This window comes from Tyto alba, unplaced genomic scaffold (genome assembly GCF_018691265.1).
Source record: "Tyto alba isolate M040663 unplaced genomic scaffold, T.alba_DEE_v4.0 Super-Scaffold_6, whole genome shotgun sequence".
Lineage (NCBI taxonomy): Eukaryota > Metazoa > Chordata > Aves > Strigiformes > Tytonidae > Tyto > Tyto alba.
The window spans coordinates 22,674,244-22,701,620 of NW_024881327.1; the positions used below are offsets into that span (position 1 = coordinate 22,674,244).

The 27,377-nt window shown below is 37.7% G+C and overlaps 2 protein-coding genes across 21 annotated transcripts in view; one reads left to right on the forward strand and one right to left on the reverse strand.

The window, feature by feature from the left end:
• PCM1 (pericentriolar material 1) overlaps nucleotides 1-2,679 on the reverse strand; it is a 45,939-nt gene extending 43,260 nt beyond the window's left edge. For 8 of the 13 annotated variants that reach the window (XM_042807766.1, XM_042807774.1, XM_042807771.1 and 5 more), the window contains exon 1: nucleotides 2,414-2,679. The gene's annotated coding sequence lies outside the window, so the exon portion shown is untranslated. Of the gene's footprint in view, nucleotides 1-1,892; nucleotides 1,968-2,413 lie in introns of those variants that run through there. The other 5 variants (XM_042807776.1, XM_042807773.1, XM_042807775.1 and 2 more) reach the window with 2 other exon arrangements.
• A 297-nt stretch (nucleotides 2,680-2,976) lies between these two features.
• The window catches only part of FGL1 (fibrinogen like 1), a 46,917-nt gene continuing 22,516 nt past the window's right edge, over nucleotides 2,977-27,377 (forward strand). For 6 of the 8 annotated variants that reach the window (XM_032999083.2, XM_032999077.1, XM_032999084.1 and 3 more), the window contains exons 1-4: nucleotides 12,887-13,009; nucleotides 18,017-18,092; nucleotides 23,761-23,941; nucleotides 26,181-26,340. In XM_032999083.2, the coding sequence (XP_032854974.1) occupies nucleotides 18,027-18,092; nucleotides 23,761-23,941; nucleotides 26,181-26,340 (407 nt within the window). In that variant the 5' untranslated portion in view covers nucleotides 12,887-13,009; nucleotides 18,017-18,026. Of the gene's footprint in view, nucleotides 3,138-6,242; nucleotides 6,371-12,886; nucleotides 13,023-18,016; nucleotides 18,093-23,760; nucleotides 23,942-26,180; nucleotides 26,341-27,377 lie in introns of those variants that run through there. The other 2 variants (XM_032999078.2, XM_032999079.1) reach the window with 2 other exon arrangements.

The following is a 27,377-nucleotide window of genomic DNA, read 5'->3' on the forward strand; positions in this document are numbered from 1 at the left end:
GACTATTTAAGAACCATCTCTAGGTTCAAGGAAGGCAAATAAAAACCATGTCATATCAGCAGTGAAGCCCAAGACACATCAACTGTAAAACCACACCTTCTGTGCAACTGCCACCCAGGTGAACTGTCAGATTTATTTAGAAAATGACAGTGCCCTTTCACATTTTCATTGTTTTCATGTAGAAGCACAAACACTCTATTAAAAGTTCACAGGGAAGTTCTGTCAGCTCAGGGTAAATTTGACAAGCATTCAAAATTAATGTTTAGTTATCAGTTAGCTTAATTTAGGAACAGCTATGACTTATAAGAACTTTCTTCAGTTACAGGTAAACTGTTCGGCTTTGTAGATGTGCAAGACAACATTTCAACTGGCTCTCTGTTCAGACCTATGTCACTAAGCATAAGGAGTACATCTTGACAATATTAGAGGCCATCTGGGTTTACAGTCCAGTTCAGCAAGCCATTTCCTCCTCATCATGCTATATAATTCTGCTAAAACCATGTCAAAAGAAGTTCTTCTCTACCTTCCACTGTAAAAACAAGAAGTGGCAGTATCTGCCATTACATAATACAAATAACTGTTCACATGTATTTAAAACTTTCACAAAAGCTATCTTCAACTATCTTTGTTGTAGGAGTCTCAGATTACCTCTCAAGTAATTCACTGCCACAGATGGAATATTCTGAATAATATTCTCAAAGGACACTAGGCATACACCAACGCACTCTAAATAATACAGCTCAAAAATAACAATATCCTGATTACTTCAGCAAGAGAATTTTGAAGTACTCTAAAGGAACTGTGCTCTTCCCAGCCAGCAAGCTTCTAAACATTCATATTATAGTCTTCATATTCCCAAGTGAGTTATATTAAAGTGAGTTTAAGATTACAAAGCTATGGTAATGTTTTATCCCTTCAACTCAGTTAAAAAACACAAAGAGGTTAAGCCAAATTTCTTCTCAGAGATTAAACTCTCCCATATGAAGCTGTGGTTTTCACCTCCACACACACCCTTCACTAATTTGTATTTTTTCTTACTTTTCTTCATACCAGCTATTTCCAGAAGAAATCCTCTTATAAAAGCTTTCACATCTTCCCATTATGCTATGTCTGCATCCAGCAACCCACTACCAGCCTCAGATTCTTGCACATTACAGAATCTCGTATAAAAGCTCTATTTGAGCATGTGCATACTGTCTTACAACATTTACTAGGGACTTGAAAAAAACAAACAAAAAACAGACTATGAAGTGTATTTCCTACAGAAATAGTAACTTAAGGTAACATGCACGACCATAGTCAAAACACGTAAGATTGCAGTCAAAACATATTTTGTACCTGAAACCACAATATGCAAATTACTCAGAGGTATCACTACCAAACATACTAACAAACCTAAGATACATATTTTAAGTCTTTTTGTGTCTACAGCGTTGTTTTGGACAGTTTTTCCCATGAACTCCAAGAGCTCTAAAGCGCACTTAATCCTGCACATAGAAACATTTGAAAACTGAAAACAGAAAGTTGTAAAAAGCCATCACAGAGCCACAAAGATTGAAAACGCGATCAAACATTTCTTCAGGTTCAACTTTTTAAGGCTCACAGTCCTCACTGAGCATTAATTCAGCATTAACTCGTTAAACGCCTGCAGAGTATTGCCAACCATGCAGTCCCACCAAACAGGAGCAGACAAGGGAGCAAGCCCTCTCCCGTTGCGCCGGGCAGCCCCCGCACAGCAGCGCGCAGAAAAGGAACTGCGAACCCAACCCCCCGCAGTACCTGCCCCGCACTCCCCGCTTGCGGGCCCGGGGCCGAGCGCCGCACCTCAGCAGCACCCCGTCCCCCCCCCGTCCCCTCAAACCCCCCCAGCTGCATCCCCTGCCCCGGCGCACCCTCACGGCGGGGCGCCCAGCCCAGGCCCGCCCGCTCTCGTCGGCGCCCCCGGGGCCGGCAGACAGAGCGATCCCCGGCGGCAGCTCTGCCGGCCACGTCGCCGCCTGAGGCGGGCGAAGCGCTGCCAGGCGGCCCGCGGAAAGCCCGCTCCTTCGCGGCGGGAAACCGCGGGGCCCGAGGGGAGAGGGGAGGGAGATGATGGGGCGGGATCTGCTGAAGGCGCCTCAGGCAAAAGCGCGGCCGTTGCCGCTGCCTCGCCGGCGCCTCCTCGGAGAGCGAGGGAGGCGCCCTGCCCCTGGGGCGGAGGGGAGCGACCCGGCCGAGCCGCCGGCACCGCGAGGCTTCCCGAGGCCTGCCGCTCCCGGTTCCCCGCCGCCCGGGCGGCGAGCCTCAACCCCCTCTCCGCGAAGGCCGGGCCGGGCGGCCCTGCCCCTCCCGCGGCCTCTGCCCGCGCCCCGCCACCAGAGAGAGACGGGGAGCAGCCCGCCGCGCCGCGCCGCGCGGGGAGAGGGCGGCTCACCCCGCGGCGGAGGGGAGGTCAACCAGGCCCGGCTTCTCTTCCACCGCTGCTGGCTGCCCGCGGGGCCCGGGCTGCGCGGTCGAGCGTTCCGCCTTCCGGCGGCGGCGGCGAGGAACGGCGGCCTCGCTTGGCTTAGCGCCACGGAACCGGGCAGTGGGGGGGGGGGGGGTGTCGGTCACAGCCCTGCCTCAACGGCCGCTGCCGCCATCTTGGCCACCACTCGGTGCGGGAGGCGGGCCGCAGCGGACGGATACACTCCGTTACTTGGTAACCCCCGCCCAGCCCTGCCCTTCCGCGACACGTGACGCCAGGGCGGCCCCTCCCGCGCTTCCCGGCGCCCCCTGGCGGCGGGACCCTTCCCGCACCCGCCCCGCTCCCGCCTCACCCGCGGGGCCGAAACACCGAACCCCAGCGTGCAGCGCGCGGTTGGGGGCGTGGAGGGGGGGGGGGGGGGGGGGGGGTGTTGCCGTCGGGACGGCCGCGGGCTGCCTGAGGGGCGGAGCGGCGGGCGCGTTTGCGTTCGTGAGGTGAAACGCGGCAGCGGTGGTGAGCTCTGTAAATGGCTTTACCTGACTGGAAGACCAGTAAAATTCCGTCAAAAGCCTGAGCGTGGGCGGGAATCGGGGTCTGCCTTCGTCTGGAGCAGTGTCGACTCGCAGAGCCCGTTTCTCTCTGCTTTTGGTCTCCTAAAAGAAATCACAGCTGAAAATGCGGCGGCGAAGAGGTGGAAATCATTGTAGTCTCTTCTACTTTTTCTCCTTTTTCTGCAATGCCATTATTCGTGTTTTGCTACTTGATTTAGGGCTTAGAGTTTGCAGTTCTTTAAACTTTCATCTGGAAAAAAAAAAAAAAACACAGAAAAAACCAGAGGATTAGGCATTTTGGAAAGAGTTGTGAGTAATAGTGGTGCTGTGTTTTACTGTTATACTCCTATCACCCAGAGGGATATACTTAGCGGAAGTTATTGTTGTTGGCCCTCAGGGGGCTGGACTTGCACAATATACTAAGGATTTTTGATTTCTGTTTCAGTAAAGCTGATATAATTGATATTTCATTTATTTGAGGTGATTGTCCCCCATCAGAATGGGAAACATGAGTTACCATTTTCAGCATTTCCATTACACTCAGTTTCTAAAACAGAAGCACTCAATACTTACATGGGCCTCACAGTTCATCCTGGGTGAGAAGCATTCTACTGGTACTACATGGCAATGTAGCTGACCCCTCATCTCTCCCACATTAATGCTTTTACCAGTGTATAGTGCTCCACCAAAAAAAAAAAAAACCAACCAACCATGAATCCTTTTCAAAGACACATTATCTGTAATTTAGAAAAGGAACTAATTGAAACCTGTGAAATAAAAATGTTTCAGTAAAAATATTACTTTTTTCAGCAGATGCCCCCATATCAGAGAAATAGTTCTGGAAAGAGGTAAGCATGAGACTGCCCATTATAATAGCATTTTTCTCCCATTTCTGTCATGGGCTACATGACTGTATATCCATAACTGAAATCACTTTAAAAAGAAGCAGCAACAACTTGATGAAAGCTCTCTACGTAATGAATATATATTATTCATCTGTATTGCAATTCTGCAGCTAATAAAGAATTTAATTTATCAGTTTTTTTAAATTATGCTTTCAAGTTCTCTGCCTTTCTCTTGCCTTCAGGTACCATGTCTGGATATTCAGCACAATATTGGCAATGTTGCTGCTGGCAAGATGCTTTATATTGTCACTGTGGCATACTTCCCACTGCCCAGCAGGTGGAGGCAGAATTTAAGAGAAAATAGTGCCTTAATACAATGGCTAACATTTTTTTTTTGTTGTTGTAGTTTATTCTTAAAATACAGCTATCTCATTCCTATCGTTTCCTGAAGGGGAAAAAAAAATCCTATGTAAAAATATAATACACTGTTAAGGAAAAATAATAAATTAAATAGATTTTAGATTGTTTTAGTAACAGTGTCTTCACTGTAGTCACCTGTATGTCATAACTGCATATTTACCTTACCCCAGGAGTTGTATATCGGTAGTATGTCTCTCATAGGAGCTTACAGTATCATTACTCTGATTTCTACTTGACATTTGCAGAATGATTTTTCTTCTGGAATTGACTGCCAACTCATTCTTTTCTTTTTTTCTTTTTTTTTTTTTTTTAAAAAAAAAAAAAAGAAAATGCTCCGAAGAAATTAAACAGTACCAGGTCCTCAGAGACATTTTTCATTGGGGATGGGGACTGAAAAAAGATACAAGCGATAAGGAATCATGGATTGCACTGCAACAAGCATTCTTTCCAGTAGGTGGTTCTCCACTACTGCTATAAAATAGCATCTCGGGATTTGGGGATGACTGTGAGCCAAAACTAATATTGCTTAAAGAATGTCTTATTAATTAAAAAAAAAAAAAAAATGGGGGGAAGTCCTATGTCAACACTAATGAGTCTCTAGATTGACAGTAACTAATTCCTCCCACAAAGATCTCTGTTGTAAGTGCTTCCATCAGCAGACATGCTCATGAATGCACCCCCACAGAAACTGAATGGATTATGTTTGAGATAGCTCAATTTAATTAGGATTGAAAGCTATGTCAGAGACGTGATGATTTTTTCGTTGCGCATCTGCTGGATGTATCTTCTTAATTTCAATTTATTATTCTGGGGTGAAAGAAAAGAAAGCAAACAAAACACAGGCATGTAAGAACTAGAGACAAGAAGTGAAAGATTAAAGTTTTATTGAGACAGAGGAGATATGAGGAGTAGTTGGGGGGGAGAGATTTTTAAAGGCCCTGAAACAAAGTCAGTAATTAATAGGGTATGCAGTTCAAATAGTAATTGTCCACTTTTTTGCTGTCACTTTTTTTGTGACAAAGGGGTTTTTGCTGTAAAAATGAAACTGAGCAAAAATGATTGGTCTACTATAATATGGCTACACAGTGATTTTCAGGCTACTATACTAAAGGTAGATCGGAAGATCTCTTAAGGTATTAACAAAGAGGTCTGAGTTGTTTTATACAGAAAGATGAAGTGCCCACTTACACTTATGAGGTCTGATAATAAGCAGGTGTAGGGCAGAGGCACAAGCATTTAAGACCCCAAAGCCAAGTGTCAGTCTGGTCAAGGATTAGCCAATTCACTACCACTGAAGCATAAAGCAATTTGTGATGATCCACTCAAGCATAATAGCCATCAGAAGCAAATAAAGGAAAGAAGAGTAATTGGGATTTGGGTATTAGCTAATCTGGTCAGACCCCGGAAAAGTGCCTGAATCTCAGCGGAAGAATGGACAGGATCCCTGTTGTAAACCTTCCCCACATCTGTAGGGGTGGGGGAAGTAATCCTTTTGATACTGCTACTATCTCATCAGTCTGTAATATTTGCTGCTATACACACTCGAGGTATTACCTTCTGGTAAAATACTAGTGACTAGTATCAAACCTAGTCCTAAAAGTGATAGGATGGAACCAGGAAGCATAACCAGTTTTCTTTTAAGCATGCTTATTTCATACAACAAAAACACATCAAGAGCACCACTGTTGCCCTGCCTAGAAACCCTAGGACTACATTTTTCTCACTTGTCCCCACTGAAGTCAGGCTTCGTTAAAGCTGATTTTAATAACCATTTTAAAAGGTCTCTATATCACAGAAGTTAACAACATCGTAAGTACTATTTCACTCTTAAGAAATTAAGATCCAGTTTCACAACCAACCTACAAATACGGTGCTTAATCTGGATGTCCCTCTTTGTTTGTTGTTTAGTTCAATATTATATTTGATATACTGTACTCTTAGTTATGTAGTCTCATCTATTTCATTTTTTTCTATTTCCAGTCCAGTAACAACATCTTCAGTTTATTCCTTGGATATCAAAATCAATCCAAGAAGAAACATAATACTTCGGTTGTTCTGAAATGACAGATTTGAGTTAAACAGGCATTATCTGCAGATTCCTCAGGAAAGTGAGTAGGAACAACCTTTAATTCATAATATCTTGGATGGTCATTGTTTATCATTATATTGTCTACCCACTTCCACATTATTTAGATTTTTGAAGTCATAAATGAGTATGTGCTACATTGAAACAAAAAAAAAATTAAAAAGTGAGCAGGAGAAAGACAAAATGATTGCATAGCTTAGAAATGCCACATAGATTTCTCCCTCTAAATTGAATCAAAAGACAAGAATATGAAAGAAATAAGTAACCTTACCAGACGTTATAAGGAAAAATTCAGAACCAAGAATTCTCATGTCTCTCTGCCTAGCCCATTCTTTTTTCTATCTTACAATTAAATTATTTTTTATTTCTTTGGTTCTGAGTGTACAGAATTAAAGATACTGTACAACTGGGAGTTCATTCTAAGAGAAAAATGTTGTAGATGCTTTCTACTAAAATGTATCTGATAGCAGTCTTTCCTGTATGTTCATAACTAAGTGCTTTCTCTACGCTGCATTGTGGAGACATTTTACATCAACGAAGGCCATGATGCCCTTGAAGGCTTTTGAATAACAGAAAAATAAGGGCTTTGAATAACAGAAAAATAAGGTAACAACAGACCTTGAAAGTTTTGGAATAACAGAAAAATAAGAAAGTTATCAGTGAACAACAGAGGACTTTGGAAGAATACCCGGAGCAAAAAAGTTACTGTGACAAGGGAAAAAAGACATGCGTAGTTAAGCTAGCCAATCAAATATTAGAATAGGTGTGTGAGTAATGTATGTTAACCAATAAGCACTTATGTTTGGGGGATTGACAACTTTGTAGGGGCATAAAAACGCAGCTTTCTGAATAATAAAGGGTCTTTGATCTTAACATCGGAGTCCGTGTTGTCAGTCTCCCCACTGCATGGCTTCAGTTATGTTGAAATTATACCACCATTAAATTAGTTAGCATAAAAAAGCTACAGTGAAATTTTCAAATCCACCTATTTTTTATTTTCATTTGTGTTCACATTTCTTTATCTGGAAAAAAACTTGCCAAAGTTGTAGGTCATTTTATAGCCACTATGCAGTTTGATAGTGAACATTCAATCAAAAAATTAAAAATTTCCTAATAATTATGTGGGTTTACATTCATAATCTAGTATGTGTTGACTTTTTATAAAAAAGTTATCATAAGGACTTCTACTGTAGCTACACAGGGTTGATTAATTTTATGACATACTGCATTTCATCCTCTGGCAATAATGCTTTTGAAATAGATACTTGCTTTTCTGATACAGTTTTTGGAAATATCAAAGTACTGAGTATGATGATCTGTCATATCCAATGATTTTATAAATATATATATATATATGCAAGGGCTTAAATAAGAGTAACTTTGAACTGGTTTTAAATGACTTTGTAATCTAAATCTTTCTGTCACATTTCTCATAAAATTGCTTTTATGGTTCCTTTTTATTTTTCTCTGATGATAAGAGGTGTAGTAGAGTGTGTTGCTGATTTCTGTATTGTGTATCTGAAATGAAAGATTATGAAATGACTGAAGTGACTAAATTGCACACCTGTTTCTTAGAATATGATACAAACATGAGGTGAATCATTTAAAAACTGGATTTTATTGTTGCATATTATATCCATACACCAAAAAAGAAAGTGCATTCATTCTGTCATTTCAAAATAAGTAGGAAGTTCTTTTCTGCTTATCTCATAGCCTTATCAGGGAATTACATTTATTGCCCTAATATTTCAAATACATCATGCAATTATGCAAGTTCTAGAGATCTGTTATTCATATGCTTCAGGTTGCAGTCATAGGCCCTGGTTGGTCTGTGAAATATTTATATAGTAGGTGAAATCTTCAAAAGTTTATAGATGGACTTCTGTATTTTTGGTGTAATTTGTTTCTACCACTGCTTTCTTTAGGATTGTAGCAAACATTTTGAAGACAGCATGTTAAAAGAATCAAGAGCTTTAGAATATCTGAAGTTTCTTATTTGTCCAAAAGTAAGCAAAGCATAGGCTTGTACCAGTCTAACTCATCCAACACCAAAAAAGTAAAATATTACTAATAAATTGTATGAGAGAGATGGCTAACTGTCACGCATAAGCAAGTGCACAATATTCCTTAAAGGAATAGGTAAGTGAAATAATAATGGCCACTGTCTGCTTCAAAGACTGAAGCCTGTGGTGGAACACTAAGGTAGCATGCCTGAAGCCTGAAGGCTGCTGCAGTGACACTGGGTGTCAGCTCACGGAATTTTGCATGTCAGTGGAAGGAAAGAAGCAGAAAACTGAAATACGGGAAGAAGGTAACAATATCCTAGAGAGGGACAAAAAAATATCAGTAGCCCTCAGTAAAAGGTAGTACTGAGTGGAGAACTGGAATAGTGAACCATGATGCTGCTTCTTTTTGTTGATTTCTGCTGTGTTCAGTACAACATGACTTCTTTGTATGCTTTCCTGTGAATAACCAGAATTGCATCAAGGAGGTCCATTGTCAACATCTCATGAACTTCAAGGATTTGTATTGCCAAGAGTGTGTCACTTTAATTTGATCTTGGTCTGTAGCTATTTTAATATTTTGGTGCAAGCTACTTGTGTATAAATGAGACAGTCCACGGAAGAGAGTTGCTGATATTTGACTAAGTAGGACTCATGTTAAACTGCTATAGATTATTCCAAAGGAGTCCTGAAATGCCAAATATCCTTAGTAAGAAGGAACCTTGAAAATCTATTCATGCAGGAGTAAGTACAACATACTCTGGTTTTTGATACGTCTCCAAATAAACATAAATTAGTAACAGCTAGTAACTATATTTAACTTTCAAAAGCTTGGTGGATATAATTTTTCTATAGCAGTCCAAACTGTTGATTAAATCCAGTGTAGCTTTTTGATCATTTAATTGTCTTGAATATGTGGGCCACTTCTTATGCAAATATAGTTAAAGTGAACTGTTGAACAATCTGAAGTAACTCCACTCAAGCAGATAGAGTTGTACTCACTTTCATCAGTAGTCTGCCTTAGAACATCAGAAGCCATTTAACATGTCAGCCAGCTATGGAAACGCCCGCAGCGTTATGTGTGTGAACCTCTTATGCAATGTTTTTATTTGTGGAATACACTTACAATGGAAAGATGCAACAGTATTCTGGTAACTGGCATATTTTCAGTTATGAAAACTACTTAACCAGGTTTTCTTGTAAACATACCATGCAGTTCTTAAGTCAGTCTATAAAAAAATATACACTTACTTTTAGAAAGGACGCTACCTTTAAATACATAGACATACAAAGATTTTTCATCATAAAGCTGAGTTTGGCCTATCTTTGATTTCAGCTTTGTTCGGTTTCAGTAACAAAATATTATTATGGAAGTAACACATTGCTACTACTTTATACATTAAAAAAATAAAACCCCAGAAAGTTAAATTTACTCAGACATCATAATTTTTATGGAGAGAGTAAGGTTGGGTTTATGGGGTTTTTTATTTGGATGGCTTTTTTTTTTTCCCCCTCAGAAAAAAGCATAATGAAGCCAAGCAGTATATTCCATTTAAAAGTATTTTAGATTTATTATTGTTACTGTTTAACATATGTGAAAGAGCATTAATTATCTTGTTGGATATACAGTGCTGTATGCACATTTTCAAATATGTGATTTCAGCCAATTCTAGAATGGAGTACATTCCATGTTTTCTATTTTATCCTTAGCGTGACACAGATTAAAACAATGCAGAGAAGGGCATAAACAAATTAACTTGTAACAGACAGAATGAAAGTATGTTTTGACAAACACAGTTACCATGTTGTGGCTGTACAATCTTTGACCCTTCCATATTTTTGCATGATATCTGAAGGTGATTTGAAACCTTCCTAAACAAAACTCATTCACATGAGAAAAAGTAAAGCTTTGTATTTTATAAATGGTGCTTAACACCTGCATTACAGCTTATCAGGGAAAAGATGGTGGTTCCTTGTCCTATGAAAGCTTCTTCTGTGCTTGCAACTTCTTTTGAGTCTGAGTGATAACAGGATGATATTATGAATGCATTATCTTGTGCTTGCTAATTTTAGAATCACAGAATGGTTTGGCTTGGAAGGGACCTTAAAGACCATCTAGTTCCAGCCCCCCTGCCATGGGCAGGGACACCTTCCACCAGACCAGGTTGCTCAAAGCCCCGTCCAGCCTGGCCTTGAGCCCTGCCAGGGAGGGGGCAGCCACAGCTGCTCTGGGCACCCTGTGCCAGTGTCTCACCACCCTCACAGCAATGAATTCCTTCCTTACATCTAATCTAAATCTCCTTTCCTTCTGTTTAAAACTGTTACCCCTCATCCTATCCCTACACGCCCTGATAGAGTCCCTCCCCACCTTTCCTGTAACCCCCTTTAAGTACTGGAAGGCCTCTATAAGGTCTCCCCAGAGCCTTCTCCAGGCTGAACAACCCCAACTGTCTCAGCCTGGCCTCACAGGGGAGGTGCTTCAGCCCCCTGATCATCTTTGTGGCCTCCTCTGGACCTGCTCGAGCAGGTCCATGTCCTCCTTGTGTTGGCACAGCACTGGAGGTGGGGTCTCACAAGAGCAGAGTAGAGGGGGAGAATCATCTCCCTTGACTTGCTTTTGATGCAGCCCAGGATACACTTGGTCTTCTGGGCTGCAAGCACACATTTCCAGCTGATATTTAGTTTTTCATCCACTAAGTCCTTTTCCTCAGGACTGCTCTCAATCCACTCATTGCCCAGACTTTATGTGTGTTTGGGATTGCTCAAATCTGTTAGACTTCTGTCAGATAAAGTAGCCGGGGAGGGACTCAACTGAAAGTGCTGATATAAGGGGAACAAAGACCACTGATTTCTTTTGCTAGCTATTTCTTTTAAACATCCACAGAAGATATAAAATGGATTTAATTCAACTGACTGTTTTTACCTTGCTTATGGGAAGTAATAAACATCTTGATTTAGTGCAGAAGAGAGGAACAGCATGTATACATACTTTTGTCAAAAAACTGATAAAAGAGTAATTCATGATCCTTGCCATATTTTGCTTCACTTCTGTGCAAACTGTCCCAAGAGCAGCAAATCTGAATAAGATTTATGTGAACAGCCTGGTCTTTTCTGGCCACATTAATGTCTGTGACATTTAGCAGTTTTCAGTATTGGATATATCCAACAGGTTTAAGACAGACCTTTCTTTCTTCCTTTTGTGCTTATATCACTTCCATTTGTATACTTTGAGATTCTTCTATTTAGTATGTTTGTTCTTGCAAAATCATTCTGATGATGGGTAGCCATAGACTTCTTGAATAACAGAAATCTCTGATTTGGCGCTGTGTGTAATTCTTGTTTAACTGAACCACAGCCATACATTTCAGCCATCTAGTCTTTGTTTAAAGACTTCAAGTGATGCAGAGTCTACTTGTAAACCTCAATAAATTGTTTAAATGGTTAATAAATCCAAGTTTAAAATACCATGTCTTTTTTCCACTTTCTAAATTCAAAGCCCACCCACTGAGTAACGATCAGCTGAGAGTTAAGAGTCACACTATGAACACAGATCTCCCTCCTTGCAAAAGTCATTAGCCATAGTAAGATTCCCAGTGAAAATGACTTGCTGAATGATTTTGAAATTTGAATGATTGTTAGTGTAGGCTACTCATGCAAAATTTATTGCAATTATTAAATATTTGAAATTCAGAACAGGAAGCTAATTAGTTGATGTAATGTAATTAGTAAGAAGAAATACTGCCAGGTAAAGAGATTCCAAATAATACACCAGAAATTACTCAGAGGAAGTGCACAACAAGCATTAGTCTTCAAAAGGAAGTTGATGGTGTGAATATATGAAATGTAAAACTCCTTTTACTGCTTTTGTTCAATATTTCATAAGAGTTCACTTTTCCCAGAAGCATTCCTTTAAGCATATTCATTTATTGAACTTTTGGGGAAGAGCCAGCATAGAAGGATGGTAAACGCTCAAAACAAATTGCATTTGAAACTTCTAGCTCCAAAAAGCTTATAGAGAAAGTGTTTTTGTCTAACCAAGTCACAGATCATGTGCTTCTCAGTGCCTTCCGATTTAGCTAAAAAATATTGACTTGCATCAAACAAGTTTCCTTGTCCTTTTTTTCCTGTTCCCTTTGGCTTTCTCTGTACTATCTTTGTTATTATGTGGGGGTCTTTTTAGCAGATTTCTTTTTATTTTATCACCTCTAACTTGTAACTTCTAGTCTGAATGATTATGTTTTATTTTTTTAAATCAGTTGAGATGGTTATGCTCTCTATACCTCTGAAGTCTTAGAGTTTTAGGGTCTGATTCAGGAAAGCGCTGGAGTATATAGCTGAATATGATGCTGAGAGCAATTTCCTGGATTAGAGCACTGAAAGGGAGTGGATGATCCTTTGTTATTTTTGGTCTATTTTTATTTCAGAACTGTGTTAGGCACAAAGTTACCATCTTCTCCTTGTTATGTTGCAATTTGGTCTTGATAACTGCAACTTCTCTGTAACATTCCTGCATTCCTGCCCAGTGACTCATAGCAGATGTAAGCCTCAACTCCACAGAATTTAATAGCAAAAACAATTGTAGCCTGGGAAGGGCTCTGGAATTCTTTGCATCAGCTTAAGAAGATTTAACAACTTTGAGTTCAATCCAGAGGGTAAAGGTAAACATTTTAGGTATCTGTGAGGGAAGAAGGAAGAATTTGGGGTAATTGCTATAGTTATGGTTTAAAAGTAATGTGGTTTTGAAGGCCATATGACTGGTGCAATGTTGCTAATGATGTATTCATATTTTAGCAGGAACTAGCTATTTTGCTATGATATCTTGATAGCTAATAAAACTAGCATAATCAAACCTGTAGTTTTAAAATTTATAATAATGTGTGACTGTGTGAACAAAGCTGCTTTTTAAGCCTAAAGGTAGATAAAATCATGAATTATTGTTCATTTGTGCCTGAGTTTAATCATTAAAACCAGTTTGAATTTTAAGAAAGCAAACAAAAATCTTTCAAGTTGTTAGCAAATTCTTTCATTATTATTGTATTTATTAGTAATGCAATTCTTATTGATGCTGTACAAGCAGAAATAGGCATCTGAATTCCATCTAGTTTACTGTCTCCAGATTTCAAGAACAAGAAAACAGACTGACAGTTCAAAATTTTCATAGCACAGAGTTTCTCTAATGCCATCAAATCTATTTATTAACTTGTTATTGAAAGACATTAAAAAAACATCAAATTTATAGGAAATTTGAATGTAGGATTGCTTGTCTAAGTAGACATGAAAGAAAGTCCAGGCACAGAGAAGGAAAAAGATAACTTTATAGACTTTTTATTCTGTAGCTTTGGAGAAATCTTTCTGCACAGCTGTGCAAGTACACATTCCAGGTGTAATCTTTGAATAGTAAATGAGTAATCTCATATGGATAAAATTTCAAGGTTTCACAAGAGTTGCCCTTAAACTTCAATTTTATTAAAACAGAAAGTGATTCATTTTTTTTTTTTTTTTTTCAGCTGACTGTTAAGGGCTTGTGTTTTCAACTTGAAAATATTACACTAAGTTTTTCTCACTCTGCCATGATATGTGGTACATATCTACTGTCTGAGATTAAGATTTTCTTGTAAAGGAATCTGTTTTGCACAGATCTGTTTTTTTGTTTTTGTTAAACCAACACAGGTGTTATAATAAAAGTCTTGGACCTTATTAACTCTTTGGACCTTATTAACTCCTTGGACCTTATTAACTCTTTGGATTCACTAGCATCAGCAACATAAAAATATTTGTTAAATTATGCAATTGTTTTCATCTGTGACATGGATTAAGGTTTGTAATTTGTTTGCAGTTTTTTGCAGGGAATATTTTTATTGCAGTATGTGTGAATGTTTATCAGTGGTTGTAGATTTTACATTTTTAATTATTTCTACATTTTTAATTATTTTATCCTCCACATACATTTCTGGATAATGCATTTTAAATAGCTATATAACAACCAGGGTAAATATTTAAATGAGTGGAGAAATTAGTTTAAGAAACTGACTTTCAAAGCAGTCTTCTTCAAGCAAGATTTTAAGCTTCTCTTGAACAGAACTTTGGCTTTACATATTACCAAAGAGCATGGATGTACACTTTCAGAGAACTGTTACTCATATAACCTTTTCTGAAACTTTTTGTAGAAATACCTAAAACTGAGTAAACAGTTTCCCACAGTAATTCCAAGACAGAACCTGTTGATTCAGTTAGTGTATGCGAAGCTTTTTGAACATATATGGGGCTTGACCCTATTTACTAATTTCCTTATCACTGAAGGGTTGACCACTCAGTGAATCTCATGTCAGTGCAGATCTGTGGGATCAGATAAACTATGGGAGTTTAAAACCTGCTGAGAAACTGGCGCAAAGGTACAAGGTACTGCTCCTTCCAGGGTCAGCACTGCTCACTGTCCTCTACCTTGTCTGGGTCTCCCTGCTGGGCAGCGACAGAAGCAGAGAAACACCGTTAGGTCAGCCATTTCCTTTCAGAGCTTGAGTTTTCATGTCTCTTCCTAGTCTTCTTGACCTTTCTCCTTTTTTGGGAGGATAAGAGCAGAAAGATTTTGGTCCTCCCAATCCTTTTTCGTACTTCAGGCCCACTCTGTGTTTTTTTTTTTTCCTGTGTCCTCTCTGTTTCAATGTCTTCCTATTTCTGACTGACAGGTCTGCCAAATGGAGCTCTCTGTTTCTCCCTTTTTATATGCCTCTTGATTCTCTTATGATCATAGTGAGCTCATATTGTTATTGACTACAGGATCAATAATCCATCTTGGGTTTACTGTCCAACTTTCTTCCTTAAAAATTAAACTGCAGGATTAAAATATTATGAGCAATGTATTTAAATCCTCGCATTCGGAATTTTATTTATGAGACTATTCCTATATTGTGGTATGTCTTTTGAGCATATCTTAGTTCGGTGCTAAAGCTGATACACACAAAATTGTCTTCCAAATGCAGCCCTTATGAAGTTCCCCACAACAGGAACATACTTTAGAAAAAGGCACCCTTTAAATAGAAAGGTGACTTCACCTGAAGATGACAAACCAAACCAACTGCGCACGCTCTACACTCCTCAACTCTTCACTCATTTCGTGCAGTTTCCTTGTAGTAGCTCACACATGCTGTAAGGGACGTAATCTACCTTGATTGTGCCTGATAGTATTTTTTTTTGTTGTTGTTGTTGCTTTTTTTTACCAACATGAATTTCTCCGAATAGTATGCAAGATTGACTCGATAGTCTTTTTTTAAAAAATAAGAATACTGTAGTTGTAAAGCTGTACAAGCCATTTAAAATTGATTGTGGTATTCAGACATTCATAGTCAGTGAAATCATGCTAGAACAGTTTGAATGTTAAGACTAATGTGAAAGAGAACAGTGTGCTTTTATAATGAAAATAACAGAGAATGAAGCAGAACAGTTAAATATGAATCTTCCAGTGAAAAAAATATAGTCCCTTCTCTCCTCGATAACATATTTAAGATAGGCATGGAGTCGGGACAGCACAGTTATCAGAGATGGGTCATTTGTGGGTTGTCCAGATAGCTAACGTACTCTTTGGTCACTCCTCTCACAGACAGTGTCATTGCAACAGATGGCAACAGCTGCTTTCGAAACGGTGGTGGCTGCAATAGCCATAATTACTACTGTCATAATGTGAAAGTGCATGTTTTATCATGGCAGAAACCTCTGAAATCTAAATTAGTAACAGAATTCAATGCCAGGCAAGTCTTGCCGATTTCCACCACCGTCCTTTTTTAAGCCCAAAATTCATAGGATTCACCCCTTCAAATAGTAGCAGAACTTGTGGCATTGAATTATGGTAACGTTTCTAATTCAAATGATATAACATTTATTTGCTTAGCATGAAGAACAGCTTACAACTTAAAATGCAGAAACTTTATGGCATAGAAATATCTTAGCCTGAGATTTTCAGTTCACACTTTCTACTCAAGAAACATTTTATAGGTAATTTTTAATGGAGTCCTTTGGAATCCTTAGAGATAGACATCGGTTTAGTATAGTTCTTTGCAGCTTAATGGTCGATGTTACATATGTCCAAAATGCTTAAAAAAAATTCTGAGCTGTTTGTAACGTGAGTCAGTGGGTACAGAGTACCCTCAACACCTTGTGTCTGCATCAGTCCAGTGCAAAAAGTGGTATAATGAGCTTTATACAGATACATTTGGGTGTCACAACTCTATGCTTTCAAATATGATGCTTTCAAACCAGCAAAACTCAGAACTAAAAATTAAAAAGAAAAATGTTGCTTACTTAAATAAGATAACTGTAATTTAAAAAAGCTTCCTAAATATTTTATAGGTAGGTACTGAAAACCTGAAATTTGTCTGGGCTATAATTTGTACTCTTGCATGAGGTTTTCAGAGATTGGTGCAAATAATAAGTTGGACCTGTTCAACTTTACAAGAACCTAAAAACATACTTCACGTAAGCGCTTTTCTTATCTTTGTACAGTAAAAAAGCACAGTCTGCCAGAGTTCCACTGGTGCTTTATATTAATTCCTGTAGAAGCACGAGTGGAAATTTCCACAAAGTTGGTGTTTCTATAACACGTGCTGTCGTTGAATTATTAACCTCTATTATAGGTTTTATGCTTTGTCTAACTAAAATGTTTTAACATGTAGTTATTTAATAAATGGAAAAAGCAGAGTGGACACATATTTTTGTTTAAACAGGCATTAGCATACGTTAAATGAAAATATTTAAGTGTTTTTTTTTTTTTAATAAACATTCCTCAGTTGATAGCTTGCAGCAGTTTAACTAATCACTTTAGAATTGGTTCATGTATAATCTATGTAAATATTTTAGTAATTGGAGGCCTCGGTTTCTCATCTGTGAGCTGAAAAGCACACATCTGCCTCACAGAAAGTTGTGGAGTTGTATCAGCTAATGTTTACAAGATAGTGAGATACAGTGGTGATTGTCTGGCATATAAAATAATTTTCATATGAAAGAGTGGGATTTAAAATGCTGTGGGTTATACAGAACAAAATATGCATAGCTGTCTGTTGAACAATGTCATCCTTGTCGCTGTTAGAATAAAAGCTGATAACTATTACACATTTTCCCCCAAATTACTCTATAACAGTAAAATTATGTCCAGCCTTTCCTGGCACACAGAAGTTGAGCAGATCTTCTTTAGTTCAAGGACAACTAGCCCAATTCAGATTTTAATTACTTGAATGTAACAGAGAGCTTTCTCCCAGCTTTAGAGGACCAACAAGGAACATTGTCCTGCTTTTCAGAGCATTTTAAAATGCTATTTTGCTTTTGTCTTGTTTCACAATAAAATGCATGCGTTTGAATCTTGAATAGCTGTCTTAAAATACATGGAGAGCTCTGATACAAAGTGGCCTAAGAGGATAAGTTCTGTTTTTACTGGGTTTTGGAGTTGTACTTGATCAGATTGTTTTAGACATTTGTAATGAAGCCAAAATATGCATTATATTTACAATATGTAAGAAAATAATTATCGGTTATATAGATTATTTCTAATAACGAATATTTAATTCAAATAAATACTTTCAAATATTTAGTTTTAATGTTTACAAAGTTTAATGTTAACAATTTAGTTTAATGTTAACAAAGTTAACTAGTGTTTCATTTTTTCTTCTACTTCACAGCTTCCAAAGAATGAAGATTTTGATAATGATTGATTTTGTCCTTGCAGCTAGCTTGATGGATGCCATTGGCAGCTCTGTAAGTTCTAGTAATTAAATTTGCCTATAGAGCTTCTTGTAAATATTCATACCTTGTCCTCCATAGTGCTTACAGTGTATCTCAGCTACACAGGATGGCAGAACCTTTGATGGAAAAGATTAGAATTCAGAACAAAACTGAAAGACTGGGGAAATAACTTCAAATGATATTCAGTGGGGACAAGTTTCCAATAAGGAAAGAAGTATCAAATGCATAAATATACAATGGAAGATAAATGACTGGGCAATAGCACTGAAGAAAGTCAGTTTGTTACTGGATCCATCATGAAATAGGAGGAGATAGAATATCTTTGCTAAAAAAGATATCATATAATGCATTAGCAGACACATTGTACAGAAGGCACACAAGACAGTTATACTACCATTCAGGGGTAATGCTAACTCAGAATAACACCTTTGGTTTTGAGCAGCATACTTACAGAAAGGCAAACCCCAGGAACTCCTAAAGCAGTGGCTGCAGAAGTAGTATTTTCTGGTCATTGACACAAAGGACGAAGAATGTTTCTATCCTTTTCTACCTTGTCCACTTGCCATACAACTTTTTCTCAAATAAGATCCACGGCTTCATATTCTTATGTGTTCCCATGGTACTATGTTATAATTCACACTCAGAAACAATGATCAAATCTCCTTCACTTCTAGCTGCCAAAACCTTCTGCTATGTATTCTGCCTCTCTAGCAAAACCCCTCACAAACACACACACACACACACACACACACACACACACACACACACACACACACACACACTCTCTCTCTTACTCCCTGCTTAAAATACTTCTATCCTCACCAGCCCTGTACTTCCTGTCTTGGCTGTCCTTCCCAGTTTGATATTCAGGTCCTAACTAGCACGGACCTGGGAGATTGAATTGTTGATTCATAATTGCCTATGTGGAAGCGGTTGCTGAATTTACAATTAGGTGAGCATCATTGTTTGTGGCATATGTTATCTTATGGAAGACTTTTGTTCAGATAAGTAGCTCTATAGGGACAGAATAGGAAGCACCTGCCTCTGTAATCTCTTCTGCTCAGTGGAGAAAAATATTACTAATTTTTATAGAAGCCTACTGAGAAAAAGACATTACAATGAAATGCATTTGATTTCTTCTGACTTTTAATATGGAATACTATGGCCTTTGGCTGATCCTGTGAATAAAAACTGGGAACTTTCTGAAATTTATCTCTTAAATTTTTGCATTTTAATCTCATTAAAACACTAATCTCATTAGAGATTTTTTGGAGCTCATTAAAATTCTTAGAATATAGGAATTAACACCTCAAGTAAAAATTTTGTATTTTTATATTTTTCATAAAGTATTCTGAGTCTAATTTATAGCATCAATTCTAATGGAAGGTCACTAGCTGCTAAATAATTCACACAATAATGAAATAAAGATTGTGAATGCACATTAATTGCAGCAGCTGGTTAAATATGGGACCACATGTCCCAGAGCAGAGCTGTCAGCATTTGTTAGAAAATTGCCTTTCAGTGTGTAGTACAAACAGTTGCTTCACTGAAACAGACAGAACAGGTTATGTTCAGTCTGGTTTCAATCAGTGGGCACTGCTATCCACTGGAGACAGGCACAATCAAATTCACATTTTTTTGAGTATTTTAACACTGTACTAGTTTAAGTTTGGTCCATCACTAACAAAAGTAATAACAATATGTTATAGCTGCTGACTTTTATAACCTTAGGTTACATTTTGCTTTGATATTACTCTAACTGTGCACTAGTTTAACTCCAATGATTTTAAAAGAGTTATCCTGTGAAAAAGTGTAGTGGTACATTAAAAGAACAGTCTGGTAACCTGGAGATCTAAAAGCCACATTGATCCATCTTGAAGTTACACAGCTAACTTGTGATTGTCCCATGGAAAAATAAGCGTGGAATTCCAAATAGGAGAACTGTGGTTTTGCGGTGCAGCAGCAAAATGTAATGGGATTTGTCTGGAGTTGACAGAAGGAGATGTCAATGAGGAGGCTGGAGCCAGGGAGAGAAAGCAATGTATCAGATACCACTACTTTTCATATGTGTGTCACTTTCAAAACTTTATGTCTGCTCAGTCATTTCTTTCTTATGGTGTAGTTATTCAGTATGGCTGGTAATTTCTTGATTGTTACTATTTACCAGCACTGTGAGCTTAAATCCTTTTCATCAGGAAACTATTACATGTAATGTGTGTTACTGTTCACCCCATAATGAGTGTATTGTCTGTAAAGCAGATGAGAATTGGTTCAGTGTTAGTTTTTAATTTTTATTAATTCACAATTTTTAAGTAAACAAAAAGAAAATTTAAATTTAAAATGCAAAGATAAGGATAATATTTAGAGACATAGTCTGCTGCCGATTTGTGTTTAATTTGATTCAACGGGAAGGAAATTTTATGGTGGTATATTAAGTAGTGTCATACAGAATTTAGATACCAAGTTTATCTAAGGTATGATAATATTTTTTGAGAAGTTCTGTACTTTTACTATATAATTTAATCACAGTAGGAGAATGGCTTTTAGCATTATGAATATGTGAAGTGATAGATGCATTTTCAGTACACCTGAAAGAAACACACTTAGCTGCCTGTGGCTGCCTCTCCTCAAATGCACAGACTCGTGCTCTCTCCACAACTGAAAGTAGCTTTTCGTGGCTCAGACCTTGGCATGTGCTAAAGAAACCGTTCACCTGAAGTCTTGCCTATTAAATTGCAAGGGCCTGGAGACAGGGGCCACCATTTCCAGGGTCACCCAGGTCTTTCCTATTGTGTTTTACCGTGTTCTCCAAGGTGGCAAGTACTGAGTCAAGACTGATACAGGCTAACTTTCTCAATAAACAAACACTGCAGTAAAACTGGTAAGTGTGGAATGGTGGCTCCTTTATCACTCTTCATATGATTAGGATTAATATTTGGTCTGATTGTTAGCTTTACTTCTATAGTTAGCATTAGTTTGTCAAGGTGAGCCTGGAAAAATATATTTTTTTACTATTTATTCAGTCTTTTTCAACCCACCCATGCAGCTCTCCAGTTCTCCATAATTTTCTGTAGGTACTTGGGATTAGTCTGAGAATTTGCAGAGACCTGTCAAGGAAGCTTCTTCTGCATTTTCTAATTCAACTCAGCTTTTGTGAAGGGTTTATATGAAGCTGCAGATACAAGTTGAGAGAACCACCCTGGAGAGACTGTGTAATAGTGCATCCTTTCTTTGTAATATGCAACATGTCACACATTAACCAGTGCTTATGGTCAAATAACATCCTTTTAAGCCACTGTAGCAAGTTTATCTCTCTATGTGCATATATTTTCAGTATTTTCCTCTCTCATTTCCTGCTAGAAGAAAAGGAATTTATGCTAGGGATCTCCTATAGCTATCAACAACTGAAAAAGATTTTCAAGCGAGTGTTCTTAAATTAGATAGGTCTCTAGGGATATTAGGTCATTCTCTGCTCTGTTTATTCTTCTAAAAATGCTAGTGTTTGGTAAACGTGCCTCTTACTTGACAGCCCCTCCTTGTGGTCAAGTATCTTAATGACTTCTCAAGACGTAGCAGCGAGCAGTCGGTTGGCATCTGCAGACATAGCCTGACACAGGCAGCCCAAACCCAGAGAGGCAGCTGAATCTTCTCCTCTCAAACAGGTCACTGACAAACTGCCTAGTCCTGCCACGTGGATATTCCCCATTCTTTTATTCCACCATGTATATTAGACTGCAGTTAAGTATGAGTTAAAGCAAGCATCTGATACACTTCAGAAATACTTACATCAGAGGCCTGTATTCAGGATTGTTCTGCAAAGTCTGATCATCAAATTTTCCAATATGATTAAATATTGTAGGCAAATGGAACACGGTGGCTAGGAGCCATTTTACTGAACTCATGGACACAGTTTCTTTTATCTTCAAATACTCTCTTGAAATGTCTCTAGTTTATTTGTCTATGTGTTGAAAGTGAATTGCATCCTCTCTAGTGAAAAAGCAAAGGGGCCTGCAACACTTCTGTCAAAAATAACAGGTCATAGTCATGACATGGTTTATATGGATGTTCCTTGACAGTAGCAGAAGTTCCTCTGCTTTTTACCTAGTACCACAAATTAATTATGAAAAAAATCTGGATGTGGTAGAGTCATAAAATGAAGATTCTAATTAATACTGTTAGTTTAATTCACAAAGATTATTCTTGGAGTTGTGGTGAGTGGTACTGCAAGGAGGTCAGTCTAACCAGAGCTGTGTTTGTACTGCATAGAAACTTACTTGGATGGTGTCAGCTTTTCAGATAGGAGAAAAAAAAAATGACTGCAGGAAGAAAATGACAATGAACATTTTGGTGGGAGTATTCATGGAAAATAGGTGAAGCCTGAGCCTGATACAAATGAAAGTATGTGGATGCATATCAGTATGCTACTTCAGATCTCTCTGTAGTTCAGTGTGATAGGGCAATGTTCCAAGATACCAGCTCTTCCATATGGATGGCAAATGTTACAGGTCTACATTCTTACCTCATGTAAATAATGTTGCCCTGTGAATAAGGTTGCACCAATTTAGAACTGCTGCATATTTAATATTGCATATCAGATGTCCGAAAGGTTGCCCTCTGATTTTACTTTTACAGTACTAGTTGTACTCTCATGCAAGCACTATAGCTACTAAACTCTGCTCATATAAAATGTCAGACTCAATGTTACTGATGGGAAACCTCATGTCACATTTGTAAAATGTATGATAAAACCCCAAAGGCTTTTTTCTCCATGTTGAAATAAAATTTATTTAATATGTATTTGGAACTGTACAGGCTGTTCTAATTTAAGCTCTCTAGATTGGGTTCTGTTCACTTTGGCTATTTAACAATAGTCATTAATCTAAAAACAATTACTTCTCTGCGTACATACATCATGTCAGAATCTTGAACAGTTATTCCAGTTCTCTTGTCATGTATCCCTGTTTGCACCAGGGTGAAAAGAGTACTAGGTATTGCCATATCAGAATCACCACATTTCTCACCCATTCTGCATGGCAAAATTAAGAGTACAAGTTACAGTACAATATTGACTTTAAGTTTTTAAATTTTATTTTTCATGCATATTTGCAGCTTCTTAGGGACTATTTATTTTAGCATGCCAAAAATGAGCTTGAAACTTTACAATATTTATGCTGGCAATGTTAAGATTCTTATCATAAAAAGTGTGTAATGTAAAAGCATTTGAAAAATGCACAATGAAATATATCAGTGTGGACTGTATTTCTTTAAAAATCGAATTTTAGAACATTCACAATGTTAGTAGCAGGCCTCACTGGATAGTAAATCTCTGTACATGGCAGATGACAGAGAATAAGCAATGTTTATGATAGGGTCTGTACTATAGTGTTTTTCCCTAAAGTCCTCTCTGCATGTTTGCAGTGAGAGCTGGTAGTTATAGCCACTAAAGAGAAAGTCTCTTTGAAAAACAGATATATGTTTGGTCACGCTGTAATATATGAAATAATTCTAAATAGAAGTAGCAGTTGAGGTGGAAGTCAACATAGTGTTTGTAGGAAACTGACCAAAATGTTTTATTCAAGTTATATTTTATTTATGGTTTGTTTGTTTTTTTTTTTTGTGTCATGTGTTAAATGTGGCAAAAAGCTGTTGATTTTACAATAAGATATCTTTTCCTCTCTAGGATCTACAGAACTGTTTTCAAGAGCAGATACAACTTCAGGGTCAGGTGAGGCTTCTGGAACATCGTGTGAAACAGCAGCAGTTAAAAATTATACAGCTTTTAGAGAAGAAAGACATTCAGTACAGTGGCAGAGGAGATGAAAACAGTGTCATTGACTTGGGAGGAAAAAGACAGTATTCAGGTTAGAAATGAAACTATTCTTCTCATTTCCATTCATTGCAGTGATACCCAGAAGCTTTAGCACAATTGGGCCCATTGATTTATTGTTTTAAAAGCTCATAGAAAATTGTTTGTTTAAAACACAGTGTTCAGCTTTTTACCTAGGCTTGTTGCCACAGGGAAAAATTGTTAATGTTACATGGTATAAATCAAATCAGGATTGAAGCGTTTTATTGATTTATTAATAGGATATAATTAAAAGACAATCAATGAACAATAAATTCACAGTAAACATGAACAATATAACAGATAAAAGCCAATAATAGACATGTTGCACCATGTATGTCGCACCACTTTGAGTTAAGTTCAGCTCAGGACATCACAGTTTCTAAAATACTGGGTTTAAATTGTTTTTGTAATCTCACCAGCATTCTGGTGGTGATCAGGTCCCCCTGCAGTGGAGAAATGCTAAGTGTGTTAGATCGTAGTATCTGGAGTGAGGCCCAAACTGTTAAAATAATAAAGCACCATCCAAACCAATAGTTGGACTGAAAATACAATTTGAGGGTCTCATTCTTGGATGGTGTTTGTTTCTAGCTGTCCAGTGCTAGAGATTCTAAACCTCTATAATTGTTAATAGCCTTTTTTGAATATACTTGTAGAGTTTATGCTTCTAGAAGAAATCACAACATATAACAAGGCATCAAATATAATAAAGTACCATTAAAATGAAATTAAAAGCAGTTGGAAATCATACTTTAAATTTTAGTTGTATATTTATTTATGTATTCAGCATCGTGGAATACTTTTTTTATTAGTATGGCTGACATTTCTTACTGGAAAATATTATTAAAACCATATTTAGTTGAAAGGTATTTGTCTTTGCTGATCATATACCTCAGTTTATTTTCTTAAAATGTGATTCTAAATAACAGATCTACGTTGTTCCAGTTTCTGATGAGCTTTTTTTTCCATTATTTTTTCAACTTTACTTATAGCTTGAAAAATGCTTTTCCCTGTTGATACTGCATTATTTCATTCAAACTGCTGTAGGACTTTAATGCCAACAGGGCTGGATAATTTGGGGTTAGATAGTGAGGGAGAAATTCCACACCATATACACCTGCTAAAAATTAAAATATGATGAAGTGTTTAGCTAACCTACTAAGAATATAAGGGACTAGAAAAGCTATAAGCCAGTCAAACATTCTCTAGAAAAACAACTTAGCTGTTATTTAAATCATATTTTCTATTAGATTTTATTTAAAACCATCCTGGCATAGCTATTTGTTTTCAGCATAAAGTGTTTATTTTCTATGTCTAATCTTCACTGACACATTCCCTGAGAAGAAATAGAATAGTTCAGAAAGTTCCAAACTGGCCTGGAAGTTCAGCCAACATATTCATAAATGTTTCAGGGAAAATCTTACAGTTAATCAGCCCTACCTCTGCCAGGAAAAACAGAAATGTTGAAAATGATACATCTTTCCTGTATGACTGCTTGACGGTAGATGATATATAAACGAAGAAATCCATTCATTTCTTAACTCCTAAAGGAAAAAAGATAAGATTATACAATTACATTGTTGTTATATTTTCACGAGCTCTGAATTTTGTCATTGGTGTGAATGCTGATTAGTCATTAACACCAACGGAGAGCAGACAGTAAATGGTATCAAGCTGAACTGGCATCATTTTACACATACATTGCACTTTTTGGGGATAGCCTTCTATATATTTTTGCACCTCTTTGGTACAGGGGACAAGAATATCAGGTCCAACCATTGTTTCTTTCTTCTAGCACAGGTGATTCCTTACTCTTGTCTTTGTCAGTTCTCCTGTGGACTTTCTGGACACAGAAGTACACATTTGGTTTTAGAGGTTACTATGTGTTTTATTGTGTGTTTTATATGTCGAGAACTTACATGACCGTAACAGAATTCTAATGTGGGTTATACCACTGGAAATTAAAAGTAACGCCACTTAAACCGGAGGAATTATTTTGTCAGTCACATGAAAACAAAAATTATAGTATTTTATGGAAGAAAAAAGATTATTCTAAAGAAAATAATTACAGCTCAATAAAGTTTTAAAGCAACATAAATACAAGTAAATGTGCAAAACTCATAAAAATGTGTTTGCAGAGGTATTTCATTTGCATCAGCTTGATTGGTATGTGATGCTTGTATGATGTGACTTGATTTCTGGTTTTGCCAGTAAGTATAGGACTAAAAACTGTCCAACTAATGTTTTGTGAACAGACTGTGCAGAAATCTACAATGACGGCCATAAGCAAAGTGGATTTTATAAGATGAAACCTATCCAGAGTCCTGCTGAATTCATGGCCTTCTGTGACATGTCTGAAGGGGGTGGTTGGACTGTTTTTCAGAGACGTTCTGATGGCAGCCAAAATTTTGATAGGTAGGTACTAGACTTAGTCATTAAAATTGGAAACGAACTGGAGAAACATTAAACCAAATGGAGCTAAGTTAAATCTTAACTTTATAATTATATGAATAAGTTGTTATCTCAGATAAAAGGGAGAAATGGTTATTCTGTGGGGAAGCCTCCGGATGAGATACTACTTCTGACTCTGTCTCCCTTCTGGGAGACATCTGTTCTAGTCCTTTTCTGACAGCTTCTGCATTTTACATGAGGACACTTCAATGTCAAATGCATTACCAATTGCTGGAGCAAGAACTCTTAATGACAAGGACTACCTTGTCTTTTGCAAATATTAAAAATCTAAAAAATAAAAATGTAAACAATCTGCTTGAACTGAAATGTCATCAGCAAACAAGTATGAGAGATACCCACCACACAGTAATTTGCAGCTTATGGTAAAATGCCTCCAGGAAAGATAAGATGGGTGAGAATTTGATTCGTGGACACCTAACCTCCTTGCCTTTGCCAAGACTCAGGCATTTTGGGGAAATGTCCAGAAGTGAAATTTTTGGTGCTTTGAGACTTGAACATAAAACCCCACAAATGTTTACAGATATTAGAAGCAACAAGAAGGTTTTTAGAACCTCCACTTCTCCCAATTTTCTTTTCACATATCTGCATCCTCCTGTGGATTGGTGTCTTACCTGTGTTTATAATTGTTGTAACTAACTTTACTAGACCCTTATGAACTAGATAAGTGATCTGCAGAGAGGATGAAAAACTGCAATCTAGTCATGAAAAATTTCTATTCCTGTTTTACAAAATATGGTCAGACAAGATACAGAAGCAATCTGTAGCAGTTTACAATTGTTACCACCACACATCACCCATCCTTCTTCTTTGCCAGAGACTACCAGGTATTTAAGTCACAGAAGGTGCTTTCTCTTACGACTGCCTGTTCACAGCCTAATACTTTCACCCATTGGTTGAAGTATGGTTGCTTCTCATCAAGGAAAGAGATCATATTTTTGTCCCCGTCAGAACACATCATGAAACCAAAACCACTGAGGAAG